The sequence below is a fragment of the Gymnoscopelus braueri genome (genome assembly GCF_963280865.1).
Source record: "Gymnoscopelus braueri genome assembly, chromosome: 2".
In the NCBI taxonomy this organism is placed as follows: Eukaryota; Metazoa; Chordata; class Actinopteri; order Myctophiformes; family Myctophidae; genus Gymnoscopelus; species Gymnoscopelus braueri.
The window spans coordinates 15,990,544-16,007,766 of NC_137604.1; the positions used below are offsets into that span (position 1 = coordinate 15,990,544).

At 39.3% G+C, this 17,223-nt stretch overlaps 1 protein-coding gene across 5 annotated transcripts in view; it reads right to left on the reverse strand.

Annotated features, from left to right (window-relative positions):
• Positions 1–1,978: 1,978 nt before the first annotated feature.
• The window catches only part of LOC308074292 (uncharacterized protein), a 42,369-nt gene continuing 27,124 nt past the window's right edge, over positions 1,979–17,223 (reverse strand). For 2 of the 5 annotated variants that reach the window (XM_080413685.1, XM_080413683.1), the window contains exons 10-14: positions 16,178–16,213; positions 15,271–15,363; positions 14,316–14,471; positions 8,694–8,798; positions 1,979–8,247 (exon numbers count right to left, since the gene is read on the reverse strand). In XM_080413685.1, coding sequence (XP_080269811.1) covers positions 8,152–8,247; positions 8,694–8,798; positions 14,316–14,471; positions 15,271–15,363; positions 16,178–16,213 — 486 coding nt within the window. In that variant the 3' untranslated portion in view covers positions 1,979–8,151. Of the gene's footprint in view, positions 8,248–8,693; positions 8,799–11,934; positions 14,109–14,190; positions 14,472–15,270; positions 15,364–16,177; positions 16,214–17,223 lie in introns of those variants that run through there. The other 3 variants (XR_013932085.1, XM_080413684.1, XR_013932086.1) reach the window with 3 other exon arrangements.

The window sequence follows — 17,223 nt, forward strand, 5'->3', positions numbered from 1 at the left end:
GTCCTTGTTGACATGATGTAAAAGTTTGGAAACCCCTTAATGGCCCCTACTGGTGTGAAACACCCCAACACACACACACACACACACACACACACACACACACACACCAGACCTGGGTCAAGGCGTTCAGTTGTTTTAAACACTACATATGTGAGCTGCGTTTTATTTTAAGCAGGTTGCGAGACATAGCTGAACTACTGTAAAAAAGTCCTTCAGTACAAAATGTGCAAAGCAAAGCAAACTAAACCAAGCGTGCCTCCAGTCAGGCCGGCTTTCAGATATATTAAATGAGAACTCATACCAATAACACGTTTAAATACTTTGATGTATTTGGTTGAGCCAGGAAGGTTGGCTGGACAGGTGAGTGTTGTACGCTAACCGTACTCGTTTTGTTACTGTAGTTCGTATATCGTTGCTGACGGGTGGAAACCTTGTACATGTATGTCCAAAACCGTTACTTTTCAGGAAATGGAAAACAAGAATCTGTTCCAGTGGATCCAATGTATTTAGTCACAAGCTCTTAATACTTTTCATTGTTTAAAATATGTATAAAACCCATAGTAAACTAGGTTAAAATGTTTGTCTACAAACTCTTTGATGACATATGGAGATACAAGGTTTCTGCCTGACGGGGACAATATGCTGCCTGGGGAAGCCTCTTTGACTCAACCAAAAACTTGGGTGTGAGCAATGATGAAGTGTTGAACCTCCCTGCTCAACCAAGCACCAAAGTATCGCAAACATCTTCCATTTATATTTCCAAGTTAGATATAAAGCAAAACACATCGTTTCTCAAGTACAATTACACAATATATAGTTCCTAAAACCTACTTGGCATTTCTTTTTACATAGCTTCAAAAAGGCAGTGCACAAAAAAAAAAAAAAAAAAAAAAAAAAAAAGGCAACATACAACATTCCCAGTTTCACCAGTAAGGACGGACAACATAGTTGCAGGTTCAACAATTATCTCGGCAAACGAAAAGGCTTCATACCAGGCAGCAGCACAGAAGGAAAATCAGAGATGAGTAACAGGATTGACACGTAACAGAGTTGACAAGCATAGACATGAATGTAAAAGTAACAGTAGTGACACGGAACAGAGTTGACAAGCTTACAGTATCTAAGAGAGGAACTCATTGAAGGCTCATTTAAACAGGCTGTGGTTTATGAGCTACTAACTGTATGAGATCATTCTTGTTACCTCGTTTAACGGAACCAATTGGATTGCCCCAAAATGTGCACTGTATATACACACCACCCATCTCATACCCAAGGCAGGCAATATGAAAAACCTAATGCGAATAAGAGATAATTTAATTTCCGCAATATTTTTTGAAAGTTGGCCACCCAGCATGGTATCAAATCAAGCGCAGCAATTCATCATGTGTACCATATGCTTCAACCATTCAAGAGCATAACGGAAAAAGGTTTACGGAGCAGACAGGATGACAGGATGAATTCAAGTGCAAAAAGATTTTTGTTCCCAACATTTTGCTGCCAAAAACAAGGCTTATTAAAAACATTCTATTAAGAGCTAAAAATAAATCCAATAAATTATTTGACTGACATCACAATTTTCAGGGAAAATAGTACAATAATTAATTTTTTTTGTGTGAATGTTGTGCAGCCCTAAATTGTTCAAATGCACTTGTTCTGTTACAGTATTAGCTTTAGTAAACCTGCCCTACAAGAAGAGATTTCAGTGAGTTAACAGACTAATGAGTTATTCACACAGGGCTGTGACTAAACAGCAAAATGACCCATGACAAAGTGACACATGACATACAGTTTAAAATGCAGCCAGTGAACTCATATTAATGGTTAAAAGCTCATTTCTGCGATGCTGAAATGTGTAATTTCTGCTCTATGCTGAGGTATACCATTGTCACATTCTGGCTCTGTCTACATCCAGTAGTGGCCCTTGGAATTTGAAAGGTGAGGTATATTCAACTCAACGATTACGGTAACCTTTTAAAAAAAACAAAAGGCAGCCCTCCTGTTCTACCAACTGGTCCAACTGGTCTTCAACTGTAAACTAGAAGACAAGGAGGGTATTTACAACAGACAACTGCTGGCTAACCATGTAAATAATATTAGACAAAGAACACGCCATCTGGAACCGGGTTTGTTTGTACATAAAGGTATGCATGTCTGCCCACAGAAAAGTAGGCCAAAGCTCAATTGAAACTTTACTCATTTTAGCAGAGAACGGACATACCTAGGCTAGCCTACACACCATGGAACGGCACCGAAGGTAACGTTACGCTGCACCTTGCCTCATGATGCAAATGTTGCTCAACTCGCTGGAGGAGAACTAACAAATGCCACGAACGTCACTGAAGCCAACATCCCATTCACAACTAGTAACTTGCTATCGATAGCTAAACGAGGCCAACGTCACCTTGATATTGAGAAATACTAAACTTTTGAAATAGCTCAACCACTTTTAACCTGGCATCCCCATTTTGGGTATGTCATTATGGGTGAAATTTTCTAAATTCCTTTAGAAAATAGCTCTACAAGCTTATAGATTGGCATGTTCATGTTCTTGCTGTTCATCATACAATGAAGTATGTAGATAGATAGGCTTCAGTGGTTATTAACAACCAGTAGCAAGTATTTGGCTTGGGTTAGATACAGTATACTTGTGAATTTGAATCCGGTTGGGGTTTATTTGCCATGTATTAGTCACACTGGAGCCTACAAAGCTTGCTTGGCAAGGCGGTGCGTGCGCACACACACACACAAGCATTGTGATCAGAATGTGACTGCATGTGCCACGGCATGCCCTGGATGGTATGGCTGGCATGCATTGACCTTGAATCTCAGCCAGAGTCAGACAGGAGTAAATGCCATCCATACAGTAAGCTCACATTTGGTAGAAAGTGACTGTCAATGGTTTATAAACAACGTTACCTCATCTCTCCTGTCACCGTGGCTGAAATTATCAAGTTAGCCAACTGTATGAAAGGTTGACTAACAAAACACTGCACTCTGTCTCACTGTGTGGCCATGCCCTATTCTTTGGTATGCTTTGACATCACAGAACGGGGAGTGGTCACAAGTGCAACAGAGTGGAAACCTTCAACTTTCACAGAGGTCAGTGCAACAGTGCTCTAGTGTTTCACTACTCTTTCAAGTCCAACATAAGCAGATGCTGGAAGCTAAAGCTTGTTAGACAAAGGTGAGCCAACTTGACAATGAATGACAAGTGCAAGAAAAGACTGTCATGTTCCAAGATTAATTTAATTAACTTGTGATTATGGGTGAATGTGTTTAATGTATTTTATTTTCTAAACGTAAAACAAAGAATGAGCTTGTAGATCAGCTATTTTCACTATCCGTCATATGAAAAAGTATATAGGGCTTAAGTGGTTACATTTAATGTACATACCAAAGCATGAATTAGACTTTAACCTATACCAAAGTCCTGATGCCAAAACAACTCCTCCTGGGTCACGAAGATTTTTTTCCCATTGAAAAAATCACATAATATAAGAACTGTGTTAAAAAAGAAAGCAAAATAATCCAGGCATTTTACTCAGATGGTTACAAAGCACTAACTCACAGAAATTGACTGCAATGATCAGGCTTAGAAATGACCTAACAATCAGCGGCGCACATAATCAGTGTCATGTCGTGTTGAATTGGATTTTCTGTTCTGTGTTAGCATTGTCAGTCCTCAGATGTTTCATCAAACATTGTGTGTTATAACTAAATTATAACACACTGATAACATGTCACAAAATCTCAGGAATGTTTGTGACAGAGCGTGATGTGTTCAGTGACAGTGATTTTCTCCCGGTAATGTATTGCCCAACAATACCTCTAGGTACCGCCACAGAATTAATGTAATTTTCTCCAAACAGACTGTATCTAATAATATTTGATACTGCCTCAACATCATCTTATGAATACATTTCCCCTGACAGAATGCCCAGACTCGTTTCATTTTCTTTTTGGAACAGAGTTCTTATATTACATTATTTAAAAATAAGTAAACAGGTTTTTGAAGGGGAAATCTTAATCATGACCCAGGGCGTGTGCGTTTTGAGACTTGGTACACTATTGACAGTATATCCAGACTTACAGTACTACCACACAAGGCCTGTTTTGCAAAGTGCAAAATGAGATCTGATCACAATGGAGACATCAATAATGCATATTAACGGATGCGTGTGTAAGTGTGTCAGTGGATCACTCATTATCCAGACAGCATATGTATATATAGATTGTAGTTAAACATATATTTGTATATTTAATTGATTAAACAACACCTAGGCAGCAATATGTTGAAACACAGACTTTGGGGTAAGACACAAGGCCACTGAGTAATTTCACCAACCTGTTTTTGGACAGAATTACAAAATTAGCTTTGAGAAGCATATAATGACTATCCATGTTTTTTTTCTCCATAGCTTAAAATAGCCCCCACCTCTATACAAACTCATTCTGAGCTGCCTAAAGAAATATTTCTGCATACCGTGATACTAGCTCAATTATGTCTATATCAACTTCAACATGCTAAAATGAGTTAAAACCAGACTTTGGTAAAGAAAAGCATTTTGTCAATGCTTGTCACTGCTTGCTTACATTACATTCAAGAGAACTCAGAGGAGTGAACTATAAATAAAGTTTAACAGATGTTTTATCAACCACTCTGTCAGAAAGTTGAACCGACTGTGCCTGTCAAACTGTGCAACGAGACTATGGGACCCAGGGTTGGGCCGAGGTCGCTTATGGACCTGTGGCCACCAGGAGTCCCCATAAGCAAGAAATATGTACATTATTTTAATTTACATTACCACACGTTATCTTACTCAATGGATATGTAGTGTACAGTGTAAGTGAAGGGGTGATAATTCATTAAAAAAAAATATACATAGGTGACTTGTGTGTTTCATTAGTTAGGTTTGCCAACCCGACTCGTTTACATAACATAAAACTACAACCCAGGGACCCAAAAAAAGGCTTGGGTCGGCCCTGCTAGGACCTACTAGCCGAAAAATGCTGGGGGATTGTTTAATAACTTTCAACCTAGCGTCCCTATTTTGGGCACTGGTCATTATAGGCAAACATTTTCAAAAAGTTTCAAACTTTTTCAAAACTGACCTATCTATAAGCTCACAACGCGTTGCATCGCGACACGCTGCGTGCTTGTCGACCGGGCATTTTAGCTTTTTTTTGTGTAACACCATTGTACGGTGACTTTAAGCACCTTGAGGAAAAAAAGAAAAGGAAGGGAAATGCAGGAGAACTTGGAAGCGGTCTCTTGAATTGGTAGAAGAGGCCAATTCTCCATAGGGAGCTGGTAATATCTGCAGCCATTTTTCACAAAACATTTGTACATAAGACTATAGTAAGTAGTGAACCCTGTAAAATTGTCATTTTCTTGGTTTCTGATATCATTTTCTGTTAGACAATGACCTACCCTTTATTATTAACATGTCGCTAGCTGTTATATAACAGTCTAGCATTGACTATCGCTGTAGCACCGGCCACAATGCAAAAACACGGGCCAACATTTCTGACACGGTCAGAACTCCGACGGTGTAGACGGCTGTCCTTGAAATGTCCCACAGAACAACCCGAGATGCTTACGTTTTTGCCACAATGAGTACATTTTGCCTATATATTGTACAGTATGTATTCACTATAAGGACACACATTTGAGGGAGTCTGGAAGAGTGACTTTTTTTTGCTTTAAGTTAGGGGGCCTAAAAGCCACCCTAAGAGGCAGCGTTTGTTTTGATACCATTCTGACGGTAGAGATTATAAAAACAGTGTAAGGCTGAACAATCGTATACAACACTACTATTGACCTATGAAGTGGCTTTCATTGCCTTGTTCCCCAAAAGGTGTTTGTTCCATTGGTCTTACCCTTGGACACTTTACGTTTGCGTTAAAACTCAAGTATATTTTTTTACCTCTTATTTTTTCCTTTGCACTGCAAACCTGTGAAACAGACATATTCCAAAAGAGTGACTTCTCTTTAACCATCAGTGTTTTAACTCATTCACTGCCAGAACTTTTTTATTTTTGCGTTTGACAAACTGCCAGAGATTTTTCATAGAAAAAAAAAAGTACTCAGGAGCCAAGATACAAAATGTTTAAGTTTTAAGTTAACAAGGAAGTGGATGGGAGTCTAGATCTTCAACAAATCATATCTCCTTGGTCTTTAGGTTAAAAATTAAATAAATAAATAAGAAAAAAAAAAAAGTCGTTTTAGTCGTTCTTGGCAGTGGAGGCTTAAAGGACAAAAGTCGTTTTAGTCGTTCTAGGCAGTGAATGAGTTAAGAAGGGGCCGAGGACGATGGGTCAAAGACAAGTCACGACAAGCGACGCAGACAGTTCAGCATCAGTTCAGTCAACTCAGGATAGAAGACTAGAACTCATTTGCTATCAACTGAGAATTCCGTTTCAATCCTTTTTTTCCTTCACGATTTGGATTTGACAAAATCCCTGAATTGATCGAACTGATGGCTTACTGAACCCAGGCTTGATCCATTATGAAATCACTGTCTGACATTAGTAACAAAATATTTCATTCCCTACACATGTGCAGCTTCAAATCCACTTCCAAACACGTACACAACGGGCCTTCTTTCCTTTGTCTCCTTGCCTCTACTGTTAAGGCGGCTGTATGCTATGCGTGTGCAAGAATGCATTTCTATCCTGCTCCCAAGCAGCGTAGAAAGCATCGCTCTTGGTTTAATTTGAAGTTGAATTGATTTGAAGCTAGACTTCACCTTCTCTGTTCTAATCTTGGACTTATTTTAATACATAAAACATTATTTTAGCCAATCTGTATGATACTGTATGTTAACACAATACAACTAAAACATCTGCAGTGGTTGGAGGTGCTCTCCCTACTGTTCCACTGAGAAATCTAGACCCTGGTCTAAAGACTACTGGTCACCAATGTAAAGAAAGTTATTTGAAGTGGACGGCGTACCGGATGGACACTATACCGTAGATGTGCCACCATCTTGATTGTAAATTTGTTCAGACATTGTTGCAATTACCACTATATATACAGCCGCCTTTAAAAAGGTCCTTACGCACCGGTGCATTTTTTCCAGGTGATAATTTGCCAGAAAAAAATATATATATTACGAGACGATAAAGCGACAAAATTCTTATTCGGAATGAGGTGATTTTTCACCGAGAATAAAGGCATCAACCTGTATGATTGAGGCATCGACTATTCATATTATGAATAGTTTGATAACAATTTTTGTATTGTTTATTCGTCACGCTCCTGGTGTGTAAAGAACTTAAGCATTGAACCCCAAACCCCAAATAATTACTCAACTACTCATACACTTACAGATTTAGAGTCAACGTTAATGACTTTAAAAGAATACTGCACCCAAAAAATATATAAATTACTCACCCCATGAAGCCTTGAATTCATGAAGATTTTTAAGTTTTTCTTGCATTCCTGAGCCAATAATACAATATTTGAAGTTAATAGGAGACCAATCTTAACAAGAGCAAAACCATATTTAAAGCAAAACCATATTTAAAACATTCTCTTTGAACCTGGATCATCAGTAATACACTGTGAGAGTTGTTTTGGAGTTTATATTATTATTTTAAATAGTTTTGCATTGGTCTCCTACCGCAGCAGACAACGCAAATATTGAATTATTGGCTCAGGAATATGGGACGAAAACAAGAATGTATTGATAGGAAAAACGTCCTTTTTTGGGTGAAGTATTCCTATAAGACTAGTAATGCTCTACCTTTTACTCGTTGGCCGCCACAGTCCTAAAACTAAAATCTGTTGTAAACCAATTGGTTTGATCCGCTGAAAAATCCTCTAACTCATGACCCAATAGCCAAAAACTGGCAATTACAGCCCATTTATCAGGACTTAGGCTTGAGAATCCCGTTTGTTTTTGGACTCCAGAGCAGAAACCCATTAAATCGCCACTTACATTGTGGCTTGGAACACAGTGCAAAGGCGAGGAGATGAAGGAAACAAGGCCGTTAGAAATGCTACCAACTGCTTTTCACTCTCGCCATGTTGCCTCCCGCGATGGAACAGAGACGTACGCTTCCTAGCAGGGAGGCAACATGACCACAGCCCAGTTGAAAGGAGGAGGGACACAGAGGAGGAGGCTGGTGCAATGGAAACCCCACCCTTTAAAGGAAGTTGGTGGTGGAGTCCTTCGCAGAGTCGATTTGGAACTTGTAGGCCTGATCTGTGGGGGCAGCAGGAGAAGCTGCTGACCCATCCGGCTGTACAGAGAGACAGATAGAGAGAGAGAGACAGAGACAGACACAGAGAGAGAGAGAGAGAGACAGAGAGAGAGAGAGAGACAGAGAGAGAGAGACAGAGATAGAGAGAGAGTCTCAAACTGTGGTTTTCAAAGTGGGGTGTGCAGGAACCCCCAGGGGCCCTTGGGGGGGGGGGTCCCCAGACAAACAGTTTACTTCCACTCTAATTCAATTCATTTGACATCATTGCAATACAAAAAGCGTAACGACTTTCAATATCACCACTTTGATATTGCTCAATTTAGTTTAAAACAAAACATCATTTCATATCAGGGTTGCTGGGCTGCTTTTTTGATTTTTTTCTATAAATCGTTCATTAATTGTAATCGAGGCAAAGCGTTTGAAATAATGGTGATATTGATTTTTGAAGTCACATGGCCCAGCCCTATAGTGTTGATGTACTGTACCTGGGGGGCGCTGAGCAGAGGATCAGTGGGGGAGGGGATATTGTCCATTTTGACAGGTTCACTGGCTGTAGGAGGGGGAGCACTGTACTGCATTGGAGCTGCCTGCTAAAACACACACGCACAGATATTAAAAAGGTGCTACAGACAGCATTCAGCCACTAGATTTCACACTCCACTCGACAACACCCGTGAAATTAAAACCATAAGGTTCCTATTTCCCCGACTCATGCCTATAAGGCAGCACTCATGCGGTTTGCAGCATTGTACCCTCGCCAGTCGCCAATGAAAACAGAAGCACCGTTGTGAGGTAAACAAACACTTTCTAAAAAGCTCTGTGGATGTACTATTTCCTTTTTTATCATTCACCTACCTAAACATTCTATTAATATAACCTTCAACAATATATATGGAGGACAATGAAATTTAATTTAGTTAAATTAGTTCAGTTTAGCCTAATCTGAAAAAATTAAGTTAAACCCAAAAGTCCTCTTAGTATTAAAATAATGCAGCACAGCCTGGGAGGTGGAGTACAATTATCAACCCTAGCTTTGGAAAACGTCTATTTTCCTACTTTTGAGAGGAGCTTCTATTTGATCCCATAGACATCAGTGAATTGAGTTAAGCAAGGCTAAGCTCACCGTTCAACATGCGATACCTTCAAAGTGCACACACAGAGTTTGACTGACTGGGAAATTAAAACGTTAATCCCCTCAAAACCAATCCTATCCTATCATGCATGGGCATGCTACTACATAATGCTAACTTTACGATTACTACACCAATTAAAACAAAGCTTCCTCTTTCAATCTATCTGTCCAACTAAACAGATGTTTAGTTTCAAAATAAAGAGAGTCAGCGCGGCTGGCGCCTCGCTTGAGTGTGCCTAGTCGTGCTTGAGTCTGCTTCGGACGTCCTCTTTGCATACCAATAGTGTGGCAACGGTTATTAGCCGTCCTCGCAAACATGGTACGCAAAAAGGCTGTCGTAACCATTGGACATGAAAGGAACCTTGACCAAGTGTCAACATACAGGTACTGTTTGACAAGCTGGGAGTGAGAATGTGTTTTGAAAATTGAAAGTTAAATGTTAAATAAACAAAAGGTGACATTCTGTGCTGCTGGGTGAGCATAACTGAACAGAACCACAGGACACGTTTGACACTGTGATGCACGTGGCTTCGGCCGTCAAGTAATGGATGAGGAATGAGAAATGAAAGCGAATGAGAATAGAAATAGATGAAAATGTGCTTTTGGATTTTGAGAATAAAGTCGTAACTGCAATGAATTTGCAACTTTGAAAGTTGCGGAAAATTGTTATCAGTGTCTGATATAAATCTAAAATGTTAACCTTTTTTTTCTTGAATTCTACTTTTGACTTTATTCTCGAAATACAAAAAAGAACCTGAAACCTGAAAATGTTCTCTTCAGGAGAAACTACACAACTACACAACTACAAACTACACAAGACTACAAAACAAAACTACTAAACACTACACTAACCAAACATTGATGTACATATAAGATGAGGACATTATATGACAGACTACAGTTTATGACACATCTACAAGTAGAGTCTGCTTGTGTAGAAACATACCATAGGCACTCCTGGGTAGTACTGGTTGAATGGGATAGACAATAGTAGCATTAGTAAAGCTGCCATGCAAAGGAGCTTAACTGTGTAGCATCAAGGTGACCTCTTAGGCATTGTGTTAGGACATCATGACATTTTGAATTTAAAAACGTAATACATGTGTGCTTTAGTAACCTCAGAAACACCTTGTTAGTTAGCTAGCTGCAAGCTGAAGCGTTACTATTTATTGTGGCTAACACCACATAGGAATGTCCCAGTCGACTTGTATCCGTCGATAGCAAAGGTGGAGCAGTCGATTCAGTAAGCGTTCATATTTAGGGATAGGGGTGGAGACCCACTTCCACAGAAATGACTTGAAACCCGAAAATCAATAAGGTCCGAGCTTATCAATACCGCTATCGAGACTAGCGGGTCCTCTAATGTAACGTTATGTCTTGAGAGATGAGAGTCATGTCATTTTAATCAAATCACTCGTGCACAAACATATCGATTGTATTATTACGTTCTTTAAATTCGATTGAATTGCCCGACAAAGGTCATTAAACTAAACAAAGAAGAATAATTTAATTTCCTCACACCCTTGTTCACTTCATTTCTCGTTTGGTCAGTTGGTTGCTTGCTAGGATATCTGAATGTGCAAAGCGGTCAAAGGCGTGGCTACATTTCACCAAAGTCACAGATAAGGCGGAAGCGAAAGGCCATTCAAGTTCTAGGTTAAATTCTTGTAAGCGTCAAAGCTAAAGCACCCCAACGTTGCGTATCATGCAGTACCTTCGGCTGTCTTCAAGTCGGAACACCACCAACTCTGGCTGCCGTTGTGGGTGCAGGACAATCATCTTCCTCCACCCAAAGGTACGCATGGGGCGCGCACCCCAACTTCGTAACAAGTCCCGTTCATTGACAATTATAATCCAATTGATAGTAATCCCCCAAAAACGCCAACTTCATTCATTATGATGGTGGTCACCTCACCCCAGCTCATGAGTCCATACATCCACATAATAATTTGAGGGGCATTTGTTATTTTACTATTCTCATATTTAGATGTTGGGGCTCTGTGTATTTCTTTTCAAAATAAATGTCCAGCATCAGTAGTGTTTATTGAAGGCTAGTTAAATGTCACAGACTAATAATAGTCAAGTAACAAACAAGAGCAATACCAGTTCTGCAAATGTACTATATTCCACCAAATAATAGAAACACATTGATAGCATCAATGAGGACACAGATCGTTGAGAAGTCTCGAAAGCGGTATCAGTATCATTAAAATTAACCATCCCTGTTGAGCTGGGATTTAAACAATTACAGTTTCAATTGTACAGAAGTTTTTTCTTTTTAGATGCATGCTGTTTAGACAGATGCTAGGTTCACGGTTTATCCTGGTATCAGTTTCTTTGAGGCACTACATGGTTTGCTCTGCTTTCTATTTATGTGATTATTTGTTTATTAAATAGAATTAATGCTTACTCTGCTTATACTGAGTTTGTAAGTTTGTAAGCTGCACTGTAATTACAATTAAAACTGTAATCGCCTCATTGCCATAATGACATAAATAAATGGATTGAGTATTGATCTAGGCATTTCTACATTGGGACACGTGACTAGTAATATGTAAAGTCGTAAGTAAAACAGGGAATTCTTAAATTCAAAATGTCATGGAATCCTTTTTATGAATTTTTTAAACAGACATTGTAACACAAGTTTAAAAGAACCTTCAGCCAACCACAACATGGTGTAAAAATGTCCAGTAGAGAGAATAAAACAACGTATTGAAGAATTAGGAGAAAAACAGCAGAGGCGATAGAAACAGAACAGAAACAGAATTGACCACGAGACATAAATGCCACAGTGACTTACATGGACCATTGAATTGTTTCCTCAATAACTACAAAACAGATGATATACTTTGAAAAACATAGTCAACAAACCATGGTAGCACAAGGTTATTGGTAAGAACAGGATTAAAAAGTGGTTAGGATTCTCCGTTAATTAAGTCAGAGAGCTGGACTAGAGCACCGTTTCTAAACGTCGGTACAAACTAAGTACATGTACTCAAGTACTGTACTTTTATTACAATTTTGAGGCACTTTTACTTTACTGGAGTATTTCCAATTGTCTATACTTTTACTTCTACTCCACTACATCTCAGAGGCAAAAATGTTACTTTTACTCCACTACAATCATTTGAAAACTTTAGTTACTAGTTACTTTGCAGATATAAATAATTACATTATAAAACATACATTAACCACTTCAGCCCTATTTTATACCTAGGCTATTTGAAAATGGCCAATCTACAAGCTTGTTGTGAGTTTGTACAGTAGATCAGCTATTTTCAAACAAACAAAACAGTACTTTTACTTTTGGTACTTTAAGCACATTTTGATACCAATACTTTTGTACTTGTACTCAAGTCAATTTTGAATTCCGGACTTTTATTTCAAACAGAGTAGTTCTACATTGCAGTATTGATACTTTTGCTTAAGTAGAACATTTGAGTACTTTTTCCACCACTGACTAAAACCATAGCTATAACGATAATTATGGGAGTGTCCACACTGATGAACGATAACGTTCTGTAAACAGTGACACCAAGCACAAACTGTGCAGTCCAGCTGTGTCACAGCCTACACACACACACACAGAGACAAGGAGAGATCTCCGCCTCTGTGGTACTGAAAGACACATGCTGGATATTATGGATAATATGACTCTGATTATTAATTATGAAGGAGGTGAGATAGTTGTAGGCTGTCTGAGGTAATGCCTCCTCATCTCCGTTCATAATAAAACTAACACTGATTCTGATGGTGAGTAAGACCGACTGCATCGCAGTTGTCCTGCTGGTGGATTTTGACTGGCTGTCAAGTGTCAGTATCATTGTCGTTCAGTGTTGACAGATGGGAAATGTTGAGGTATCGTACCGGAGGCTTAAAATGATTTTATATTTGAAAGAAAACTGTTGTACACAGCCAAAGAGAAATCACGTGTAAATATGTAATTTCACAAACAATTGCGTATTTAGTGTAAGAATTGTTTGAGACTCCTACATGTACACAATAATGCATCACATATGCTGTGAATGCCCCCTTAGTAAATTCACACACTTTTTTGTGATATGGTGAAATTATCGTACATTTGGCCGTTTTTGGAATTATTGATCGTACATCGTACAGAGGGTAAAATTATCGTACAAATACAATAATTATCTGGCAAATGGTCGTTGTAGTTGTGGTATGGACCAGGCTGCAAGCATCCGTTTTTTAAATTGAAGCCATATAGGAAGTGACAGTTCATATGAATGGCCGCTAGTTTCACTATTTCCCCCTTGATTTACCCCCTGCTGGCTGCAGAAACAATAACCCTCTATTCAAGCGAATGGGATTTTGGCCGTATTTTACACTTGATTTTATTACCTTAATAAACATAGTCATAAATACGTTATGCTTTCAGTCGCTAGTTTAAAGTCTTCTTTCAATTACCATGATATGTGTTTAGTAAATTATGGTCCCATGATTTTTTATTTATTAATAAAGTAGGGTATGTTTCTAGGGCTTCTACTGGTTCTACCGAGTGAAGACCCGCCCTTGCTGTGGTTGCAGCCAATGGCAGTCATTTCCAGTTTCTTTTTCGGACCGGAAGTTCAAATATGGCGGATTTGAATTTGCAGAATAAGTGGCCTTGAAACGTCTGTGGAGAAACAATGTGTCTCCCTTTGTCCATATTGTTTTACAGTCTAAGGTATGGACTCTGCCATCCAGTTTTTTTCTTTCGCGATTTTTTAAACGAGATATGTATTTCTTGTGCTGTGTGAACGTCGCTTAACTCTGAGAGCGTACAAATGGAACCAAATGGACCCATAACGGTCCATTTGGTTCCATTTGTACGCTCTCAGAGTTTAATTAACTTTATAATTTGACATAGTACATTGGGGACCCAGAGATGACAAATCAAATGGAGGTCCGTGGCCTAGTACATATCAAACTGGGGGTCCTTGAAATGAAAAAAGGGTTGAAAATCACTGGACTATACCATTGGAGCACCAGTCCCAGGGCCGTACGGGCCAGGTGGTGGGCCGTACTGGCCGGGCGGTGGACCGTTCCACTGCGGAGGCTGGGCAGGGGCGTACATGGCCGGACCGCTAGGGGGGTAGCCGGGGTTCTGGGGGGGATAGGCGGGGTTGAAGCCCTACAAAAGACAACGACACAGAGATAGAGAGAGGTTTGTCAAACAGAAGTCGTAATTACATGTAAAAAGGTATCATCATTTGTCCTTCCACGACCATCAGTACAGCTAGGTCACATTGTAGATAGATAACACAGACAGACAGCCAACAGATAGATACCCAGTGGTGGAAAAAGTACTCAAATTCTTTACTTAAGTAAAAGTACCAATACTGCAATATAAAAATACTTTGTTACAAGTAAAAGTCCCAAATTAAAAATGTACTTGAGTAAAAGTACAAAAGTATTGGCATCAAAATGTACTTAAAGTACCAAAAGTAAAAGTACTAAATATTTGAAAATAGACGATCTACAAGCTCACAACGCGTCGCGATGCGACGCGTTGTGAGCTTGTAGATCTGCTATTTTCAAATAGCCTAGGTATAAAATAGGGCTAAAGTGGTTAATGTATGTTTCATTATATCATAGTTTATATCTGAAAAGTAACTAGTAACTAAAGTTTTCAAATAATTGTAGTGGAGTAAAAGTACAATATTTGCCTCCGAGATGTAGTGGAGTAGAAGTAGAAGTATTGGAAATTGGAAACACTCAAGTAAAGTACAAATACCTCAACATTGTACTTAAGTACAGTACTTAAGTACATTTACTTAGTTATTTTCCACCACTGATCTGAAAAGGTATCATCATTTGCCCTTCCACGACCATCAGTACAGCTAGGTCACATTGTAGATAGATAACACAGACAGACAGACGGCCAACAGATAGATAACATTGGGAAACCGAGACGCTACAGCGTTACTAACCGGGCTGGGGGGTGGGCCATTCCACTGTCCCTGTCCACCTGGGGGAGGTTGTACCATGGGACCCCCACCTGGGGGAGGGTGCACCATAGGACCCTGTACACACACGCACACACACACACACACGCACACGCACACGCACACACACACACACACACACACACACACACACACTTTACAATCTAGGCATTTAGCAGATGCACGTATCCAGCGATAACCAAGGTAATCACCAGTGGTGGAAAAAGTACTCAAATGATTTACTTAAGTAAAAGTATCAATACTGCAATGTAGAAGTACTCTGTTACAAGTAAAAGTCCAGAATTGAAAAATTCACTTGAGTAAAAGTACAAAAGTATTGGCATCAAAATGTACTTAAAGTACCAAAAGTAAAGTACTAAATATTTGAAAATAGCCGATCTACAAGCTCACAACGCGTCGCATCGCGACGCGTTGTGAGCTTGTAGATCTGCTATTTTCAAATAGCCTATGTATAAAATAGGGCTAAAGTGGTTAATGTATGTTTCATTATATTATAATTTACATCTGAAAAGTAACTAAAGTTTTCAAGTAAATGTAGTGGAGTAAAAGTACAATATTTGCCTCTGAGATGTAGTGGAGTAGAAGTAAAAATATTGGAAATTGGAAATACTCAAGTAAAGTACAAATACCTCAAAATTGTACTTAAGTACAGTACTTAAGTAAATGTACTTAGTTACTTTCCACCACTGGTAATCACATACTAATGTATGTAATGCAGAGAGACAGTGGAGTGCCTCGAGAAACTAGGATCACAGGTAAAACAAGAACCTAGCATCAGTCTATAAACAATGTACTATCAAAATAACAATCTCCACATTGAAACTATGGGATACACACACGCACCAATTTTTCACTATTATGCATGTCATACCGTTACGTTAGGGTCAGGGCCTCCATGGTAGTACATCTGTAAAAAGAGAGAAACAGCAGCAAGATGAATGATTCCATTTATCCATATTGTAACCTCAATCAGTGTGTTTCAATCATAAACACAACACATTGTCCATGCATGTATCAACCCCTCCTTCCCTTTTCTCCCTCACCATCATGCCCCGTTGATCTCATGCCTTCCACTCCTACACATTCTCTCTCTGTCTCTCCATCTCAATCTCAATCTCTCTCTCTCTCTCTCTCGCCCTCATTTCTGAAACGAGCCTGCGTGGGAGGCTGTGCGGTCATCTCAATGCAATGCTCGGCATCCATCAGTCTGTCGGCGTTTTGACCTGACGATCAAATCTCACGTCAAGCGCGCAAATATTTGTTTGTCAGCGTGGACTTGCGGTGCAGCATAGTCAGAGAATCTGACAGGCATCTAAACATTATGCATGGAAAGGATAGTGCATGCACATCCAAGTGCCTATAGGTGCAGAACAAAACGATACATACAATAAAAGAAAGTCTGCACACTTGCAAAATAAGCTGCACTCTTTATTGCTCGATTTCGATCAAACAAGGATCTTCATCAGGAATGTAATTGAATCTAATTTCCTAATGAAGATCTGTGTGTGAGATCAAGCAATAAACAGTGGAGCTTATTTTGCCAGTGTGTAGACTTTATTTTTATTTGATCTAGGATAAGGATAATTCCTTTTAACAGGTCGTTCATGAAAGTCCTTGCGGTCTTGTTTCCAATGAGAACCTGTGAGCAATTGGGGTTAAGAGTCTTGCTCAGGGACAAATTTCATATCATCGGCACATATGCTGGGATAGCCTGGAATCGAACCTGGGGCAACCAGGGCCAGCTCTGGTTCCCTAGGCGGGCTCACTAACCACTCAGCTATGGCCGCCCCCAGATGATTTAGATGATCTAAACATGAAGCCACATATTCACTTAAAAATATGTGACCTATGTCAAAATAAAGGACTACGTCAATATATTTATATACAGTATTATATATCCCATAATAGTTATTACGG